The 17,508-nt window shown below is 33.7% G+C and overlaps 1 protein-coding gene across 3 annotated transcripts in view; it reads right to left on the bottom strand.

The window, feature by feature from the left end:
• Positions 1-17,508, bottom strand: part of LOC106061294 (ATP-binding cassette sub-family C member 4-like) — a 37,557-nt gene that overhangs the window by 11,942 nt on the left and 8,107 nt on the right. For 2 of the 3 annotated variants that reach the window (XM_056009772.1, XM_013219371.2), the window contains exons 2-18: positions 16,896-17,027; positions 12,900-13,010; positions 12,460-12,577; positions 11,795-12,013; positions 11,352-11,441; positions 10,763-10,926; positions 10,543-10,668; positions 7,958-8,210; positions 4,040-4,252; positions 3,533-3,586; positions 3,361-3,402; positions 2,803-3,089; positions 2,605-2,691; positions 1,924-2,020; positions 1,258-1,398; positions 856-1,008; positions 541-578 (exon numbers count right to left, since the gene is read on the bottom strand). In XM_056009772.1, coding sequence (XP_055865747.1) covers positions 541-578; positions 856-1,008; positions 1,258-1,398; positions 1,924-2,020; positions 2,605-2,691; positions 2,803-3,089; positions 3,361-3,402; positions 3,533-3,586; positions 4,040-4,252; positions 7,958-8,210; positions 10,543-10,668; positions 10,763-10,926; positions 11,352-11,441; positions 11,795-12,013; positions 12,460-12,577; positions 12,900-13,010; positions 16,896-16,963 — 2,261 coding nt within the window. In that variant the 5' untranslated portion in view covers positions 16,964-17,027. Of the gene's footprint in view, positions 1-540; positions 579-855; positions 1,009-1,257; positions 1,399-1,923; positions 2,021-2,604; positions 2,692-2,802; positions 3,090-3,360; positions 3,403-3,532; positions 3,587-4,039; positions 4,253-6,421; positions 6,669-7,957; positions 8,211-10,542; positions 10,669-10,762; positions 10,927-11,351; positions 11,442-11,794; positions 12,014-12,459; positions 12,578-12,899; positions 13,011-16,895; positions 17,028-17,508 lie in introns of all 3 variants that reach the window. The other variant, XM_013219372.2, reaches the window with a different exon arrangement.

Below are 17,508 nucleotides of genomic sequence, written 5' to 3'. Positions count from 1 at the left end.
AATTTTCTTTCACACATCCAGAGCAAAGTTAAAGGTCTACCCGTGGGTAGACCTCTTATTGCTTAAAAAAAAGAATGTTGACAACTGCTAGGAACGGTTTGGTGGTTTGGACAGGTCCTAGCAGATACTTTCTTCATTCCTGCCCCACATTCCACTCAACACTTTATTATTCTCATTATCATTTACAAGTGCTAAATAACAGCTGCCAGAAATATTTATATATACCATTGGGTATAGGTGGGGCTCTCTGCCTTTTTCCCAAAGGCTGAATACCTTCAAATATGTATATAAGATGCAAATACAAAAATGAGAAGAAGCCCCCCCCCCCCCCCCCAGCTGTTGGCGTCATGTTTTTCCCCTTTCCTTTGTGGGGTGCCTGACAAAAGATTTAAAATGGTTACTTTAGATAGATTTAGATAGATGGCAATGGGCAACCTTTTTTCTGGCTATCAGTTAAATTCTCCTGTTAGTTGACAAGGTTAAAGAGGCTAAGCCTTAAAACCTCTCTAGACAGTAATATTAATGACTAAGAAAACTCACCAGTCAGCCAACATCCAATCTGACAAACAAAACAAAGCCTGAAAAACAAAAAGTTAATTCAACGTTTAATGTAATCAAAAATATATCTTTCATGTGTTTTGTTTCAACCAAGGGAGTTGTATATCAAGTGAAATGGCACTACAGTGAAAAGTGTATTGATTATGTTCTTAGTATAATTTACAGGACCAGGTAACCAAAGTGGAAACAGCAGTGAAAAGTGTATTTCTTATATTATTAGTATAACTTACTGGACCAGCTAACCAAAGTGTAAACAGCAGTGAAAAGTGTATTTCTTATATTATTAGTATAACTTACTGGACCAGCTAACCAAAGTGGAAACAGCAGTGGCAACAAGTAAAGCCCATAGCCAGCAGTGAAGTATCTCCAATAGACACTGAAACCAATAATATCTGTGATGTTCTCTTCCTTCTCTTCATTCTCAGACACTTTCAGAAGCTTGCATTCCAACTGCAAAACAGCAAATCAAATAATGATATTACGTCAAGTAGAATACTGAAAAAAAGCTTTTTTTTTTCTGTAAGTATTCTCTTCACCAATGCATAGAAGTGCATTTCAGAAAATAATTTTCTAACAAAAAGAGATCAACAGCACTCAGTCTCAACATTCCTTGAAAAAAGTTTTCTGTGTATGAAACTTGTGGAACAAACTTGAACAGCAACATTCTCACTTTGAGTCCAGGACAGAAAAGCAACTTACCAACAACTGTTTATTTTCTTCCTCTGCTTGTAGAGAAGCTTCAGTGGCATGTTTGGGATGTTCTCCCAGTGAAGTCAATGCTTTCATATCCATACCTCGAGACTTTAACTCCTCATACGTACCTACATCATGGATGGAACCCTGCAATAAAATGTAATCTTTATATAACACTATTGTAGAAACCAAAAGCTGAGGTATAATTTCAACTTTTTCAAATAAAGCAAAAGCTCTAAGGGCTCCCAAGAAATATATAAAACAGAATTATATTTAAAAAATTGTACAAAAAAAAAGATAAAAGATTTCTTTTAATAATGAATTACATTAATACAATAATTTCTAAGGTCAAAATATTTCAATTAAAAATATTAAAAGATATTCAACTTTGTCTTTAAAGGCAAGAATTAATTAGCAAAAGAATCGAGGAAGAGGGGAGGGGTGGTAGGTGAAGGTTTTGTTTAAAATAAGTGAGAAACAACTGAGGAGCAGTAGAGGAGAATTGAAATGAAAAACTGTGAATGAGAAAAAGGGTATGAAATAAAAAAAAACAAGGTTTAGATTAAGGTTATGATGGTTTCAATATATGAAATAAAATCTATTTTTTTTTTTTTATAAATTAGCTTTATAAAAACAAAGAGCAGGTAAAAAAAAAATAATTAAACTACTCACATCTCGAAGCACAACGATTCTATCAGCTTGTTTCAAATATTGCAATTGATGAGTTACTATGACTACTGTCTTGTCTTTTAGAAGTTGTAAAATACAACTGTAGAGCAACACAATACATGAACTTGTTAACAATAGGATATTTAGAATATTTAGCTTTTTTAAAAAAAAAAAACATAATTTTAACATTTCTGTTTCTTTTAAGCAAGTTAGACATGAATTAAATCTGGCAGACAAAACAAATTAAGTATTTTATTGATAACTTATATACAAAATATACAGAGTCCAATTTAAGAATTTTATTAATCACTTATGTACAAAATATACACAGTCACTGTTGATGGAATGTTACGCCTCTTGTAGTAGCTTACATAATATTCTAGATTGCCCCCCTTTTAGGTATATTGAATATAGTAGGAAGAGTTATGCCCATTCATAGGGGACACTATTCTGTGAGCATAGATGGCTGATTAAAGAAGCTACTTATTTGTTTATATATGAAAGTGTCATTTCATTTCTAGTATCTATCTTAACAGTCACACTAAAGTATTTTATTGCTCAAAGTGTACACAATTTTAAAAAGTGGCTCACTGTAAGTAATAAGTAATAGTAAGTAATGCATTTTTTATATTACAGCAGTCTGTATGAATATATCATTACTTAACTAAAACAAAGGGAAACAACCTTTCAAATATCTGTCTTCCAACATTTGTATCAACAGCACTAAGAGGGTCATCAAGAAGATAGATATCAGCCTCGTGGTACACAGCTCTGTCAAAAATAAAGTAGAAACAAAAAATAAATAAATAAATAAAAATTCCTGAAAGAAAATTAAACAAAATAATGGCAAATTAAAGTCTTATTAAAAAAAAAGTCTCTAACCTTGCTAAAGCTAATCTAGCTTTCTGCCCTCCACTTAACTGCAAGCCTCTTTCTCCTACATACGTCTGATCACCTTTTGGTAACAGCTGAAGGTCATGGGTCAATCCACAAGCCTGGACAACTTGCTGGTAATGGTTAGGATTGTAGGAATGACCAAATAGGATGTTTTCCCGAACCGTTCCACTGAACACCCAATTAGTCTGACCACAATAACTCAAGCGACCATTTACTGCTATCTGACCAATCTCATAAGGGAGCTCACCAATCAATGCCATCATCAATGAAGACTGAGAAAAAAATATATATAAATGAGTGAAAACTAAATGAATTGATTTTATTAAAACAATTTACTATGTCTTAATAAAAATGTATTACTGTTCAAGGAACAACAGATTTAATTGTTTCCAATGTTGAATTTGATAAGATCAACTTATTTGATAAGATCAACTTATTTGATAAGATCAACTTATTTGATAAGATCAACTTCCAAGATATTGAATGACTTTCTTTGACTACTTGTTAATTATTAAACTAGAAAGAAGAAAAAAAGTCACAAACCTTTCCAGACCCTACAACACCAACTACTGCCAGAAGTTCACCCTAAACACACACACACACAAAGTTATAAGTTTGTTGAGGGTACATACATAAAACACAACAAAAGCAATACAAAACAAAATCCTACATAAAATGCAACAAAGCCTGAACAAAACCAAAAAACCTCACTCACCTTTTTTATTTGTAGTGAAATATATTTCAAAGAGAAGGAATGATCAGTATCACTCTGAAAACAAGGAAATAATTATAAGAAAAATAGAAAATTGATATAAAATCTAAATGAAAACAGGTACATAATTCACCAAAGATTTTTTAAATGTAAAGAGTTAAAAGTGAAATAAAATAAACTATTAACAAGAGGAATATAATATAAAAGTATATAAAAGTAAAGTAGGAAACTAAAATGGAATAACATGGGAGCAAATGAAGAAAGCTGCTCAGAACCGAGTTTGGTGGAGAGGTGTGGTTGTGGCCCTATGCTCCCCTGGGAGTGCACAGGATTGTCATGAAATTTAACATTTTACAAGATTAAATACACTTATTTGGTAAAAAATTAACAAGATGATTATTTTTTTTAAAGTACTGAGAATCATATCAAATATTAAAAATAAAGAAAAAAATATAACAATAAACAAAAAACTATACATAAATGCTAAAATAAAAGTCAAAGTCAAGTTACTTCAAGTAAAAGACTCTTTGTCGAGCTGGTACTTGTTCTTTCTCTCTTTCTATTAAAACGCCTTTTGCCTTCTGAATACACAATTGGCCAGCGTGCTGTCATGTGATCAATGTCAACAGCCCAATCACTCTGGGGCTCATTACGAAATGTAACAGATCTATGTAGGTGAAGGTCTTTAATTTGCTCTTTCTCCTCGTCTAGTAGAAGAAATTTCTGTTTAAAAGAAGTTTAAAATTAGTTGAAAAATGATTTGTTTTATTTTGATCAAATTTAAAGAGCTTACATCAGTACATTTTAAAACAAACAATTAATGTACGAGATTTTAAAAGAGAAACAAATACTCTTTTCTATAATTTAAAAAAAGCAGTGAAATCACAAATTTATGTGTAGATAAAAATGCATAATAAATAAACAAACATGCAACAAAAACAATGGTTAAGTCATGCAGGTAGTGAATCATGCCAACAGCGGAAAGGGGCTAAGCATGCTAAACTAGGCTGATGTCATGTTTAAAGTCAATATTACAATATTAATTAACTACACAATATAAAATGTATATATTGCTTTATAAGAGGCACAGGATGGTATGAATCACCAATAGATACTCTAAGCTGCATGGTGGGCTAAAACATTGAATAAAACCACAGTAATACTCCCAACAATGTAAACCCTACAGCTCACTACTGCTCAGTTTCCAAACTCTCTAAAATGTTTATCTCAACTATAAAACAAAACAAAACCCTAACCATAACTGTGGTTTCACTATGACTGTCACTAAGGAAATTCTGAAAAAAATAGTAATTTTCTTAAATTTAAAAAAAAGTAAAGTTTCCCTCTCAGACCATGTGGTTTATAGGGTAGATGAAGTAAAGTTATCTGTTTCTGTGGCCCACTGTTTACCAGGGTGTCCTGTGGCCACCATAACAACCAACTGCCTTTCCTTTCCCAACTAATGTCAGGTAACCATTAGAGCTGGGTGTATTCCGAAGCTTCCGAAATTAAAAATCCCAATCATGTTTAGGTGGATAAACAAAAATATAATATATACACACACACATTGGAGGTGTTTTTAAAAAAAGGCCTTAAATGGCCATGTATACACACACACATTGGATGTATTAAAATAGGTCCTATGTGACCTTGTACACACACACACATTGGAGGTGTTTTTTTTAAAAATGGCCTTATATGGCCATATGTTTACAATTAAGGAAGATGCACAAATTGTAAGACAAATTTCTGTACGGACAATAAAGATTATTATTATTATTATTATTACTAGTAAACAAAAATGCTAATACTTTTTTTTTAAACTAATAAAATTTAGATATGCCTGAGTGAAATGATGAAAATGGCAAATTAAAATTGCTGTGAACAGCATTAAAGAGTTTCATATGTTTTAGAATTATTCATTTAATGTCAAAGCAGAGAAAATAAAATTGGTTAGAATTTTAATGTATGGTTTAATTCAGAACGTGATACAAAATGACATCAATAAGAAATGCTTTGAATGCAGAGCATGCAAGAATTATGTACAACATGATTAGTAATTGTAAGGTTTAGAGTGAAATACATTAACTCACTGGTATTTAATTTGGTCTATTACAGATTTAGGAAAAAAAACATAATAGTCAAGTCAAGTTAAAAAAAACTGCAATATTTTTAATTGCAGAATTTAATCAATTTTACCAACAAATCAGCAAGTTGGTAAAAAATCAGCAGATATAGAATATAAACCAAGTATACAAAATTTTTAAAAAACCTGATTTTAACTTTAGATATTTTTTCCCCTTTGGAAAATAATCATATCAATACTTTTTCCAAACACTTGTTCTCCTATTTGTGGAAATTATTTTACATTTTTCTTTTGTGAATTGATGAAATTGTATAAGTTTTTCTTTTATAAACTTAGAAGAATAGATGGGTACATTAATTATACAATATAAGCATGGTTTGCATCAAACAACTATTAAACATTGAAACATATAATTGTTAATAGTGATCCTTTGATTAACATAATTTACTTTAAATGATAAATTAATTAACTTCAATAATGGATAGTATTACTATATGACTACACCTTCAGAAAAAGCATATAGATTTCAAGTTTGTCTATCAAGAGATATCAGGAATTAGACTGGTTATGAAACTGAAAGTATTATAAAAGTTAGTAAAAAAAATATGTTTGGAAAGATAAAAATATAAGCCAACTAAGAGTCAGTTACTGTGATTAAATACTTCTTTTTATTCAACATAAACACAATGGTGAATACAGAAAATGAAGAGCCCAAGTAAAAGCCAACAAAAGACAGTAAATAGAAGCTTGCTTTAGTGTTTTCTTTTTAAATAGAAACAAATGATTGATGTTGAATTGAGACTCACTTGCACCAGTTCAGCTGAGCCCTGCAGATTGCCTAACCCTTGCAACACTTGTACTGGGAACTTATTAGCCACACCCTGAAGTACATAAAGCCAGGCTAGTGTCTTGAATACATCTACAGCCCCATTAGAGTCATTGTACCAGAGGACTATGGCTACTGCCAGGAAAGACAAACGCGTGGATAGAGCATCTAGAGCAGACTCTACACTCCGAACCAAGACAGATAGTCTCAGTAAAGACATCTCAGATCTGCAAAAAGTTTGGAATTGTTTTTTTTTTTTTTTTTTTTTTTTCTTTTTTATGGTTTTGATAGGAATTATTTCTTTTTTATCCTGCTGCAAAATTTAAAACAATGTTGCATGGTCCACAAGCAAACTTCCTCTTAGTGCATCAATGTTCATTGACAAACTGTCTTTAAAAATATTATTGCCTGTTTGTAAAAAAATATGGATGTATGTAATTAAGCACCAGAATATACGAAGAGAAGTTTAGCTCTATTAAAGCCACTTTAAAAAAGGGGTAAGCAAGATATCCTCACAAATTTTAATACCAGTCATTTAATTAATGTATTACTAAAATATTTAACAATTCTATAACATTCAGCATAGAGTAAGTTATAAAAGCACTGTCCAAAAGCAGACCTAAAAGCCTCATACCATTTCTAAGTGTAGACACAAAAACACCAAACCAAGGCCAACAGTAGCCAAACAACCACTACTCCATTCTAATCCATTGTTTTTCTTAATCATCATTACATGAGCTACTATAAACATACATGGCTGAGAGTAGCCATCAAATTATGGCTATCTTATAGAGCAAGTGAACTACATAAATATACCATTTCCAAGAGTAGCCATAAACACATCATACATTGACTGACAGTGACAAAACAAGCACAAAACCAAAGCAGCCTTATAAATAAGCATTACAGTATGGCTGACAGTAGCCATAAAATTAGCACACCATGGCTGACAGCAACCTTACAAGTTCCATACAATGGCTAAGAACAGCCTTACAAGTCCCTTACTATGGCTTAAAGCAGCTTGCAAGTCCCATACTATGGCTGAGAACAGCCTGCAAGCCCCATACTATGACTTAATGCAGCCTGCAAGTCCAATACCATGGCTGAGAACAGCCTTACTATTCCCATAATATGTCTGAGAGTAGCCTACACGTTCCATGTCATAGCTAAGAGCAACTCAGAAAGCACCATATCAGGGTAGAGAGAAGTAGGTTAGCTCTCAAATCATTATCCCCAATAGCAATTATTGTATAATTTTTGTACAAAAAGAGTTGTCAATTCACATAATGTAGTCAAAAAACATTGTATTCAAAATGATAATGCAGAAAGGTAAGAAAAATATGGGTAGATGAATGAAAAAGGGTAATGAATGCAAGATTTGAACAGCCAAACAAACAAACAAGTGAGTTGTGGGTAAAAAAAACCTACAGTAAGACAGCTCTGTCAGGAAATACTACTACTACGCACACTAAAAATAAAAGAATGAGATGATATATCAAGCATCTAAAACACACACCTCAATTCTAGTTAAGGAAACTACGAGCTGGCTTATAGTCTCCACAGAATAATAGATAAAGAAGAATCCAGTCAGGCGTACAGCATCTAGCCATCCAATCATAGTGAAGATAGACTGGGATGTGATATGCTTATCACCAGAAACATACATGACAACAATCATGGGCAATACCATCAGTCTGTGAGAAACATCTGCAACCCCATTGGCCATGGACTTCAGAAATGCTCCAATATGATAATAAAATATTTCCTGCCTTTTAAAAGATATAGAAAATAAATGGCTTAAAGGCTAAATTCTATTGCAGCAATGAGTCATGACAAGATCAATTGGACACAAAAAATGAATCATCTTCAAAGATTTGTTTATGCATTACAAAAAGTAAAACTTTAAACAAATATTTTGACACTAAGTATGTGAAAATATGACAATTTAAACAAAATAAATAAATGCAAACACACACACACACACAATGTTTTGTTGATTTGTTTGCAAGTCAGCTTTAGAACCAATAAGTAAATCATTGGTGAGGAATGTTTAGGATTTTTTATGACAGTGTTTACATTTTTTTTTTGTCTAAATTAATCTGCTGTGTTTTAATTTCCAAACAAACTTTGGATCTTTCATTTCACAGCATACAGGGCTTCCTAATGATTATAAAATGCTGAAAATCTTTCAAATGAGGTCGGGAAAAGCAGCTTGAAAAAATATTGTAGTGAGGATACAAAAACAGCTTTACTTTAACCTTGCGTGAAGTTTGTCATTCTCTAAACTAATGTAATTTCTCATTAAAATGATACTGAACAGTTAAAACTGATTAACCAGAAATTTAAACAGCTAAAAAAACATAAGTTTTTTTTATTATTTAAAGCACACCAGTTCCCTGTTTAGATGGCACTTTATTCCCCTCGACTAAAGCATGAGAACTGTGTTCATATTTTACTATCTTTATAAGTATGGTGTTTTTATTAGTTAATGATGTTGTATTTGTAAGATATTACTATTGGAATCTCTATGCCCCTAGAGCAGCTCAGTAAACTAGTTGAGAGAGGGAGATAGAAGGTTTATATGCTATCTCTAGGCACATACAACTCAAGTGATTTGATTTGCATTCAAACTCAAGCCACCTCAATAAGGTAGCTAGGTGGTTTATTCAGCAGCAATATACCACCATAGTGTTGTAAGTACTATAATGTTGAACTGTTACATTAATTGAATGGCTGCCTGGTCGTGCGGTTTGCACGCTGGACTGTCGTTCAGATTTATCGATGGTCCCGGGTTCAAACCCTGCCCGCTCCTATCCCCCGTCGTCCTGCGGGAGGTTTGGACTAGGAAGTAATTATCTTCAACTCTGAAGGAACATCCGAAACATGTAAAACATTTTACAAACATTTTTTTAATTGTCATAGAATGTTTCTAAATTTTGAAATTTTACTAATTTGGTGTTACTCAGATTATGACATTGTGACCTTATTTTTTTTTTTTTTTATTTCAAACAATTTTTCATTTTACTGTTTATCTCAGTGACTTTTCATGTTCCTACACAAATTGTCATTGATGTCTTAAATGGATAAAGTTAATGATGTTTTAAAAGTTTTAAAACTTATTGCTTTGGTTCTGAGCACTATGACCGACATACCTTTAACAAGCACAAAAAAAAAAAAAAAGAATAATTAAAAAAAGAATCTTAATATAAAAGTCATAATGCACTTCAATTTATGTTGGAGGAAGCATGCCTGTGTCAAGGTGAGATGGAAAAAAAAAAAGAATGTTTTTACAGTTTAATTTGAATGCAGCAGCAAGAAATCTTTCACAATGATCAGAGCACTAACATTCTTAAAATCTGATAAATGAAACTGCAATGGGCATTAATTCATCTTTATGAATTTATTCTTATCTTGATAAAAAAAAACAACAGGATAATGAGCATGGTTGGTTAGAATAAATAAGTGCAACAAAATGCAAAACATGATAATACATTACAGAACTATAATCAAACTTATTTACTTCATGTACTGAATCTAAAGCCAGAATCTATTTCAAATTTGGTTTTCTAATATTTAGGACAAGGAGACTAGAAGAAGTTTTTAATTTATGTAAGTCCCATCTTACTAATCCATTTCCCTAAAAAATTTCATACTAAAAAGTTACACATTGCTTTTCACATGAATGTGCCACGACAAAGATATCCTGATCAGGCTCAGGAAATTCACTTTACAATGGTAAATGATTGTCATGTGATTAACTTTTATTGTACAAAAGTATCAAACTTTCAACAGTGTCTTTTCAATGTCTTTCTAGATGGGACTAGGTGAAAATAAAGCAAATATGCTAATATTTTATAAATGTATTGCTGAACTATAAACTATTACTGGTGTGGGATAATGTCTGATTAGTTGAAATCTCTCTTCATGGACTAATACTGATCTATTGTTTAAATGAACAATGTCATTGAATGTATTTATTATTTCTAAAAAGATGAATTTTGTTGAAGTATAATGCATGCTCAAAAGATGCAGTATATGCAGATTTTTTTTTTGGTTGGGGGAGGGGGGGGGAAATAACATAAACATGCTAGAATTTCCTACCTTCTCTGCTTGGTAATCAGATTGTGAAATGGCTTCTCCCAGCAATGCATTTTGATAACTCTTATGGCCATGATAACGTCAGACATTAACTGAATACGTTTGTCAGAACAAGCCCCGATTTTCTGCCTGTAACAATTAAGTTTCAATAAGTAAGAATAAAAAAAATAAATAAATATTTAATTACTAAAATATAGTTTAACTAATGACGTGTGTGCTCTACCTGAGTTTACCAAATATAGATGACAGGCCTGCCTGAGCAGGCACAATGACTGCTACCACTGCTAAGCCCCAGAAACAAGTGACTCCAATCTGGCTGTACATCAGGTACATAACAAGAATGATTGACAGGGGAGACAACCAGATATAATGTAGTAAATCAATGGACTGGGAACAAACACAAAAAATGAAGCTTAGAAAAGAAAAAAATATTTAAAAAAATTACAGAGGTTGCAATGCTATAAAAATGATTCAAAAGAAAACTATAAAATGTTTATAAAACTTATCAAGAAACAACTAACATTCTGAAATAAATAACTGCAATCAAAATGTTACATACATACAAGTTTGTCTGTACAAATAAAAATTAAAAACTTCAAAGACATGGTGGCACTAAGAATGAATTTCTAATAGAAAAAAAGTTCAAAGTTAAATACCCAGAGTTCCATCCTCAGAAATCTTTCTATCTGAATTAGACATTCAATTGATATAGAGGTAATGTAAATTTCAACCCACTTTTTTGTCCCCTTGATCATCATACATAGTCTAAAACATAACACTATGCTCATCAAATCATAGAACCAAAAACTTACCGAATTGAATTTTTCTATGTCAGTTGACAAATGGTTAACTATCTGCCCTGATGATGTGTAATGAAAAGCTTCAGTGCTTAAAGACAGAACCTGTGAAAGGAAAACCAACATCTAAAAACATATAAACGTGCAATGGTCCATCTCATTTCCATAGGAATGCTCTAGTAAATAAAGATATTGCAGAGGAAAGTGTGGGGAAACAAAACAACTACATCTAGGACTAAAGTTCACTAAACCTCATTCCTTCTTATTATTTCATTATTCTCATTTTAAAAAATATTTTGATGGTTTATATTACTGAATTGATTAAAACTGTTCAGCTATCTAACACTTACTGTTTGGCTTGAATATAATAAGTGTAATAAATGTATTAATTTTGGCACAGTATGTAGATAAGAAGATATGATAGTGGTCCCAGGAGATTTCAACAATAGTGTGCTTACCTTTCTATAGATCATAGCACCAACAGCAACTTTCATTCTCAATGCAACATGCTGCATGATGAAAAAGTAGGTAGGGTTTAGACAGATTTGAAGGAATGCACTCACACCAAGAGCTGCCCCGATGCCATAAGCAGTGGACTCATTCACTGAATCAGCATCATCATTAAAATAAGCAACCAACAGGCCAATAAGATAGGGCTGTATCAACTTTATAGCTTCCTACAAATAAAAAGATATTTTCAACATTTAAAAAAAGTCTCATTTAATTAATTGTAAAAAAGCATCTGAATTATCTAGGAAAACTTTGAGGAGTTATTGATAAATGTAAATCTTTTTTAATTTAAAAAAAATTATTCATAAAGCTATAAATGCATTTCCACAAACAAATTTATATGAATGTAGCCTGTGGAACAGGAATCTCTAGCATGTGTCTTTTCTTTGAATTCATAGGTAGACATTTAATTTATTTTCTGTTTAAAGAGGTCAAAATCAAATCCTATCATGTGACCAGGATTTATTATAATGGGGAATTGAGGTCAAAATGATATTAAAAGCTTTTCAAGTCAAAATCAAACTTAACAGCTTTAACAGATCCTGCATGTTGCTTTGTTAAGGATTACAGTGATTTTTATGAAAAGAATCATCTATAGCATTGAGATACTTACGGACATGAAAACTAGAATTCCAGGCAAAATCCATTGCCACTTGAATGCCCAGAGCACAGCCCGAAAAAGACTAGCCTTGCCACCTTCTGTATATTTTTGAACTTCATCTTTCCAGTAGCTGTAATCATTTCATAATATTTATAAAAATGTTTATTTATAAAATATTAGTTCTACAATTTTATTGTAATAGTTTTGAGATAAATCTAATGCGTACCCATGGTAGTACTTAAATAAATATCTAAATATTTTTAAAAATCCAAATATAAATAAATATATGTTTCATACATTATTTTATGCAAAATTATAATTTCAAAGAATAAAAACTTTACTTTTCATATAAAAATGGAAAAAAGAAAAAAAAAGATATTATTTTTGTAAGTTTTAAATTTAAACTTCAGCTAATGTCAAACATGTATGCACATTATACATGAGAATGATACCGTTCAAGTTTGGACTGCATAAGGCTAGACTCATCCTCCTTTGATACATCACATATGTTTAGAGATGAAAGATGATTTTTAAAGCCCAATTTAAACAATGCATTCATCCACCTGATGATGGAACAAAACAAACACCAAAAATTATGAGATGCTTTCTACAATTCCTTAAAACATTTTGAGTACGGTATGTTAAGATGTGAGTTTTATAAAAAAAACTATAACAAAAAAAATAAATAAACAAGTATTTGTGATGATGATCCATAGGTAAACAGATATCACATTGCTAACTTAAAACTAATTATATAATTATATATATATATATACATATATATATACATATATATATACATATATATATATATATATATATGGCTCCTTTTGTCTCGAAAGGCAATGGATGCGCCCAAATGAGTCACTGGTTTTGGCTTAATCTTGAGACGGGGCAGAATCTGGTGTGGCTAATCAAGCCAATTCTAGAACGGCAGACTTTGCCACAATTCGTACATGTGTATGCCTCTGATTTAGGGCTAGCAGACAGGGCAGCTTTCTTTTTATCCCTCTTGATTAAAGCCGCTTCAATTCTTTTGTTCTCAGCAAGGGTTGTCCCAGCACGCACAGTCTGTCTCCATGCACTCCGGTCTTTGGCTATATTTTCCCACATACTTTCGCTGATGCCTGAGGCTCTCATGTCTCGCTTGCAGACATCTCTATATGTTAGTCTTGGGCGGCCCTTGGGTCTGACTCCTTCCACAAGCTCAACATATATCTTTCGGGATTCTACCATCTGGCATGCGGGTGACATGTCCGAGCCAGCGTAATCTTCTTTGTGTCAGGAGAGCATACATGCTGTTCATATTGGCCAATCTTAAAACTTCCTGATTGGAGACATGGTCCCTCTAAGAGATGCCCATTATGCGTCTCAGGCAGCGCAAGTGGAAACTATTCAATCTGTGCTCTTGGTACATGTATGTTGACCAGCTTTCACAGCCATAAAGGAGAGTGCTTACAACACAGGCGTTGTAGACTAGGATTTTGGTCGCTGTGGTCAATTTACCATTTTCCCAGATGCGCTTGGAGAGTTTTGCCAATGCTGTGGTAGCTTTTCCTATCCTTTTTGTCAGCTCGATGTCTAAGTCTAGGTTACTGACAATTGTTGAACCCAAGTAGGTAAATTCCTGCACCACTGAAAGGGTGTGGTTCCCAATTTGTATTATAGGTATTTCTGCGACGTCTTGTGCCAGGATTTCGGTCTTGGAGAGACTTATAGTAAGGCTAAACTCTTGACAAGCAGCTGCTAAGGCGTTCACTAGCTTCTGTAGACCTCCTTGTGAGTGAGATACGAGTGCCGCGTCATCGGCAAACAGCAGCTCCCTTATCAAGATACGATGCATTTTCGTTTTGGCTTTAAGACGTGCCAGGTTAAAGAGCCTTCCATCGGATCTGCTATGGATGTATATTCCGTCTTCCAGGGATTTAAAAGCACTGGATAGTACGACTGAGAAAAAGATGCCAAATAGTGTAGGGGCCAGTACACATCCTTATTTTACACCGCTCTTAATGGAGAATGGCCTGGAGGAAGAACTTTCAAACTGAACGGTGCCCTGCATATTTTCGTGAAAAGCTGACACTAGTTTTCTTAACTTATTTGGGCAGCCGATTCTCTCTAGTACAGCAAACAGACCGCTTCTGCTAACAAGGTCAAAGGCCTTGGTCAAATCAATAAATGCTATGAAGAGGGGCTGCTTTTGTTCTCTGCTCTTCTCCTGTAGCTGCCGAAGAGAGAAAATCATATCTGTTGTAGATCTACCTGCCCTAAAGCCACACTGCGACTCTGGATAAACACAATCTGCCAGGATTTGTAATCGCTTTAGTAATACTCTAGCAAAAGCCTTTCCGACTATGCTAAGCAGTGAGATGCCTCTGTAATTGTTACAATCAGAGCGGTCGCCTTTATTTTTATAAATTGTAACAATGTTGGAGTCTTTCAATTCCTGGGGGACCATTCCTTGTTCCCAGCACAAGCTTAGCAGTTCATGGAGTGGTTTGATTAGGGCATGTTTTCCAGCCTGAATTACTTCAGCAGGAATGCCATCTCCTCCGGGTGTTTTCCCATGTGCAAGCATGTCAATGGCAATGCTCAGCTCCTTTACTGAGGGCGTTTCGTCTAATTCCGTCAAAACTGGAAGTGATAGGAAGTTGGAAACAGCATTTGCTGAGATGGCGTTTTCAATCTGGTAGAGTTCTGCATAGTGTTCTACCCATCGTTCCATTTGCAGCGCATGATCGCTGATGATTGAGCCATCTTTTGACTTGAGCGGAGCACACTTGCTGGTGTGAGGTCCAAAGGCTTTTCTCATGCCCTCATATAGTCCTCTTATGTTACCACAGTCGGCACAAGATTGAATATCTTCGCATAGCTCCTGCCAGTATTTGTTAGCACATTGTCTCGCTACTCTTTGGGCATTGTTACGTGCAGCTCTGAGCCTTTTTAAGTTGCTTGGGGTGGGATCCTTCTTGTAGATTAGCATGGCTGCTCTCTTGTTCGTAGTGGCAGTTTCCATTTCTGGTAGACTAGCTTCAAACCAGTCTTCGCTTTTCTTGGTTTTGTTTCCAAAGACCAGTGATGATGTTTGGTAGATTGTATCACGCATAAACGTCCAGCTTTTTTCTACCTCAGTCACAGAGAAGTTTTTAAAAGCTTCCTCTAATTTGTTCTCAAATTCGGTGCAAAGATCAGGATTTTTTGTGCTAGTAGTATTCAGGCGTGATTTTTTTTTTCCCTGTGATGTGTGGATCTTAGTTGGCAGCAGTCTTGTCCGGCAGGACACTAAAGTATGATCAGTATCACAATCCGCGCTTTGGTAGCTACGTGTCTGCAGTATATTTCCAATGTCCTTTTTTCGTGTCAGTATCATATCCAGCTGGTGCCAGTGCCCAGACCTAGGGTGCCTCCATGAGACACAGTGCTGTGGTTTTGTTCTGAAGTATGTGTTGGTAATGCAGAGCTTATGGTATGTGCAGAATTCAAGCAGTCTTTGTCCGTTCTCATTCATCTTTCCGATTCCAAAAAGCCCAAGACAGTCTGGCCAGGTAGTGTGATCTGATCCTACTCTGGCATTGAAGTCAGCTAGAAGGATCATATGTTCTTTTTGAGGAATGTTTGCAATGGCTTCTTTGAGGTCTTCATAGAACTTGTCTTTGTCCTCCTGAAGCGAGCTTAGTGTGGGGGCATAGGCACTAATTAGAGTGACTTTTCCAAGTGCTGTCATCATACTTATGCTTAGTAGCCGTTCCAATACACCAACTGGAGGGACTATCATGGGAAGAAGACTGTTCTTGACAGCAAAGCCCACAACATGTATTCGAGTCTCATCCTGTGCTTTCCCTTTCCAAAAGAAAGTGTAGTCAGTATCGCGGAGCATGCCATTTTCGGCCAGTCGGGTTTCTTGCAGGGCTGCAATGTCAATATGTAGCCTTTTTAGCTCGTTGTTTATAACTACCGTCTTCCTTGCATCGTCGATCTGCCTAAGATCATCAGTGAGACCAGGACACATTGTCCTGACATTCCAAGTGGCCAGTCGCATGACAGGGATTTTCTTTTTCAGTTTAATTTTTCTTCTTTTGTTGCTTGGTGCAAGTTTCCAGCCTGCTTGTCGTTTTAAACTAAGCTCTAAGCACCCATTAGAGCAGGCAGGCTGTGGCGAATCAGCACCTAACTGACTGGGGGCTGCCAGTCTAGATAGATAGATAGATAGATAGATAGATAGATAGATAGATAGATAGATATAGATAGATAGATAGATAGATAGATAGATAGATAGATAGATAGATAGATAGATAGATAGATATAGATAGATAGATAGATAGATAGATAGATAGATAGATAGATAGATAGATATGTAATATAATGATATATAGATATATATGTAAAATCTTCATGAAATTTCCACAAATTACTTTAAAAATTAAACTAAAATGACAAGTGTTTTTAATTACCAGAATGTAAGCTTGGAGAAAATGTTGGCATGGTCATATGGACAAGATCTTGCTGTGTGATCCACCATATTGACTTTTATGTACTTTCACAAGGTGCAACCATTTAAAACTTTAGCATCAGCTCTTTAAATTCTATAGACATAAATTATTTATATAAATATAATACACATTTTTTAGAGCATTAATAATATATATGTAAAGTTAATGTTATTACATTCTTGTCAAAAGAAAGCCTAACAACAAGTAAGCAGATAAACAAATTTGGACCAAAATATTGCACTTCTAATGGTATCTTTACATGAACAAAAAACTTTTTGACATTAAAACTGATTATCAATGCATAAAATTTTTTTACAATTGTCTCATAAATGTATTTATGGATCATATTCTGTAAATTAAGTTAACCCATTGACAAATATTTAAAGTATGTTTTCAATAAATTAATGGTAAATTTTCACCCGTACACAAACACAAATGACAAGCAAACATCATTTATTGTGAAAATTATTTTTGAATTTCCCTAAAAAAAAAAATCAAAGTATTTCTTTTCCTTAAAAACAAATCAATCAGATTAGCAAAATATTTAATACTAATAGTTTCAGAAAAAAAAAAA

The sequence above is a fragment of the Biomphalaria glabrata genome, chromosome 1 (assembly GCF_947242115.1).
Source record: "Biomphalaria glabrata chromosome 1, xgBioGlab47.1, whole genome shotgun sequence".
NCBI classification, from domain to species: domain Eukaryota; kingdom Metazoa; phylum Mollusca; class Gastropoda; family Planorbidae; genus Biomphalaria; species Biomphalaria glabrata.
This window is presented reverse-complemented; position numbering and strand designations above follow the sequence as displayed.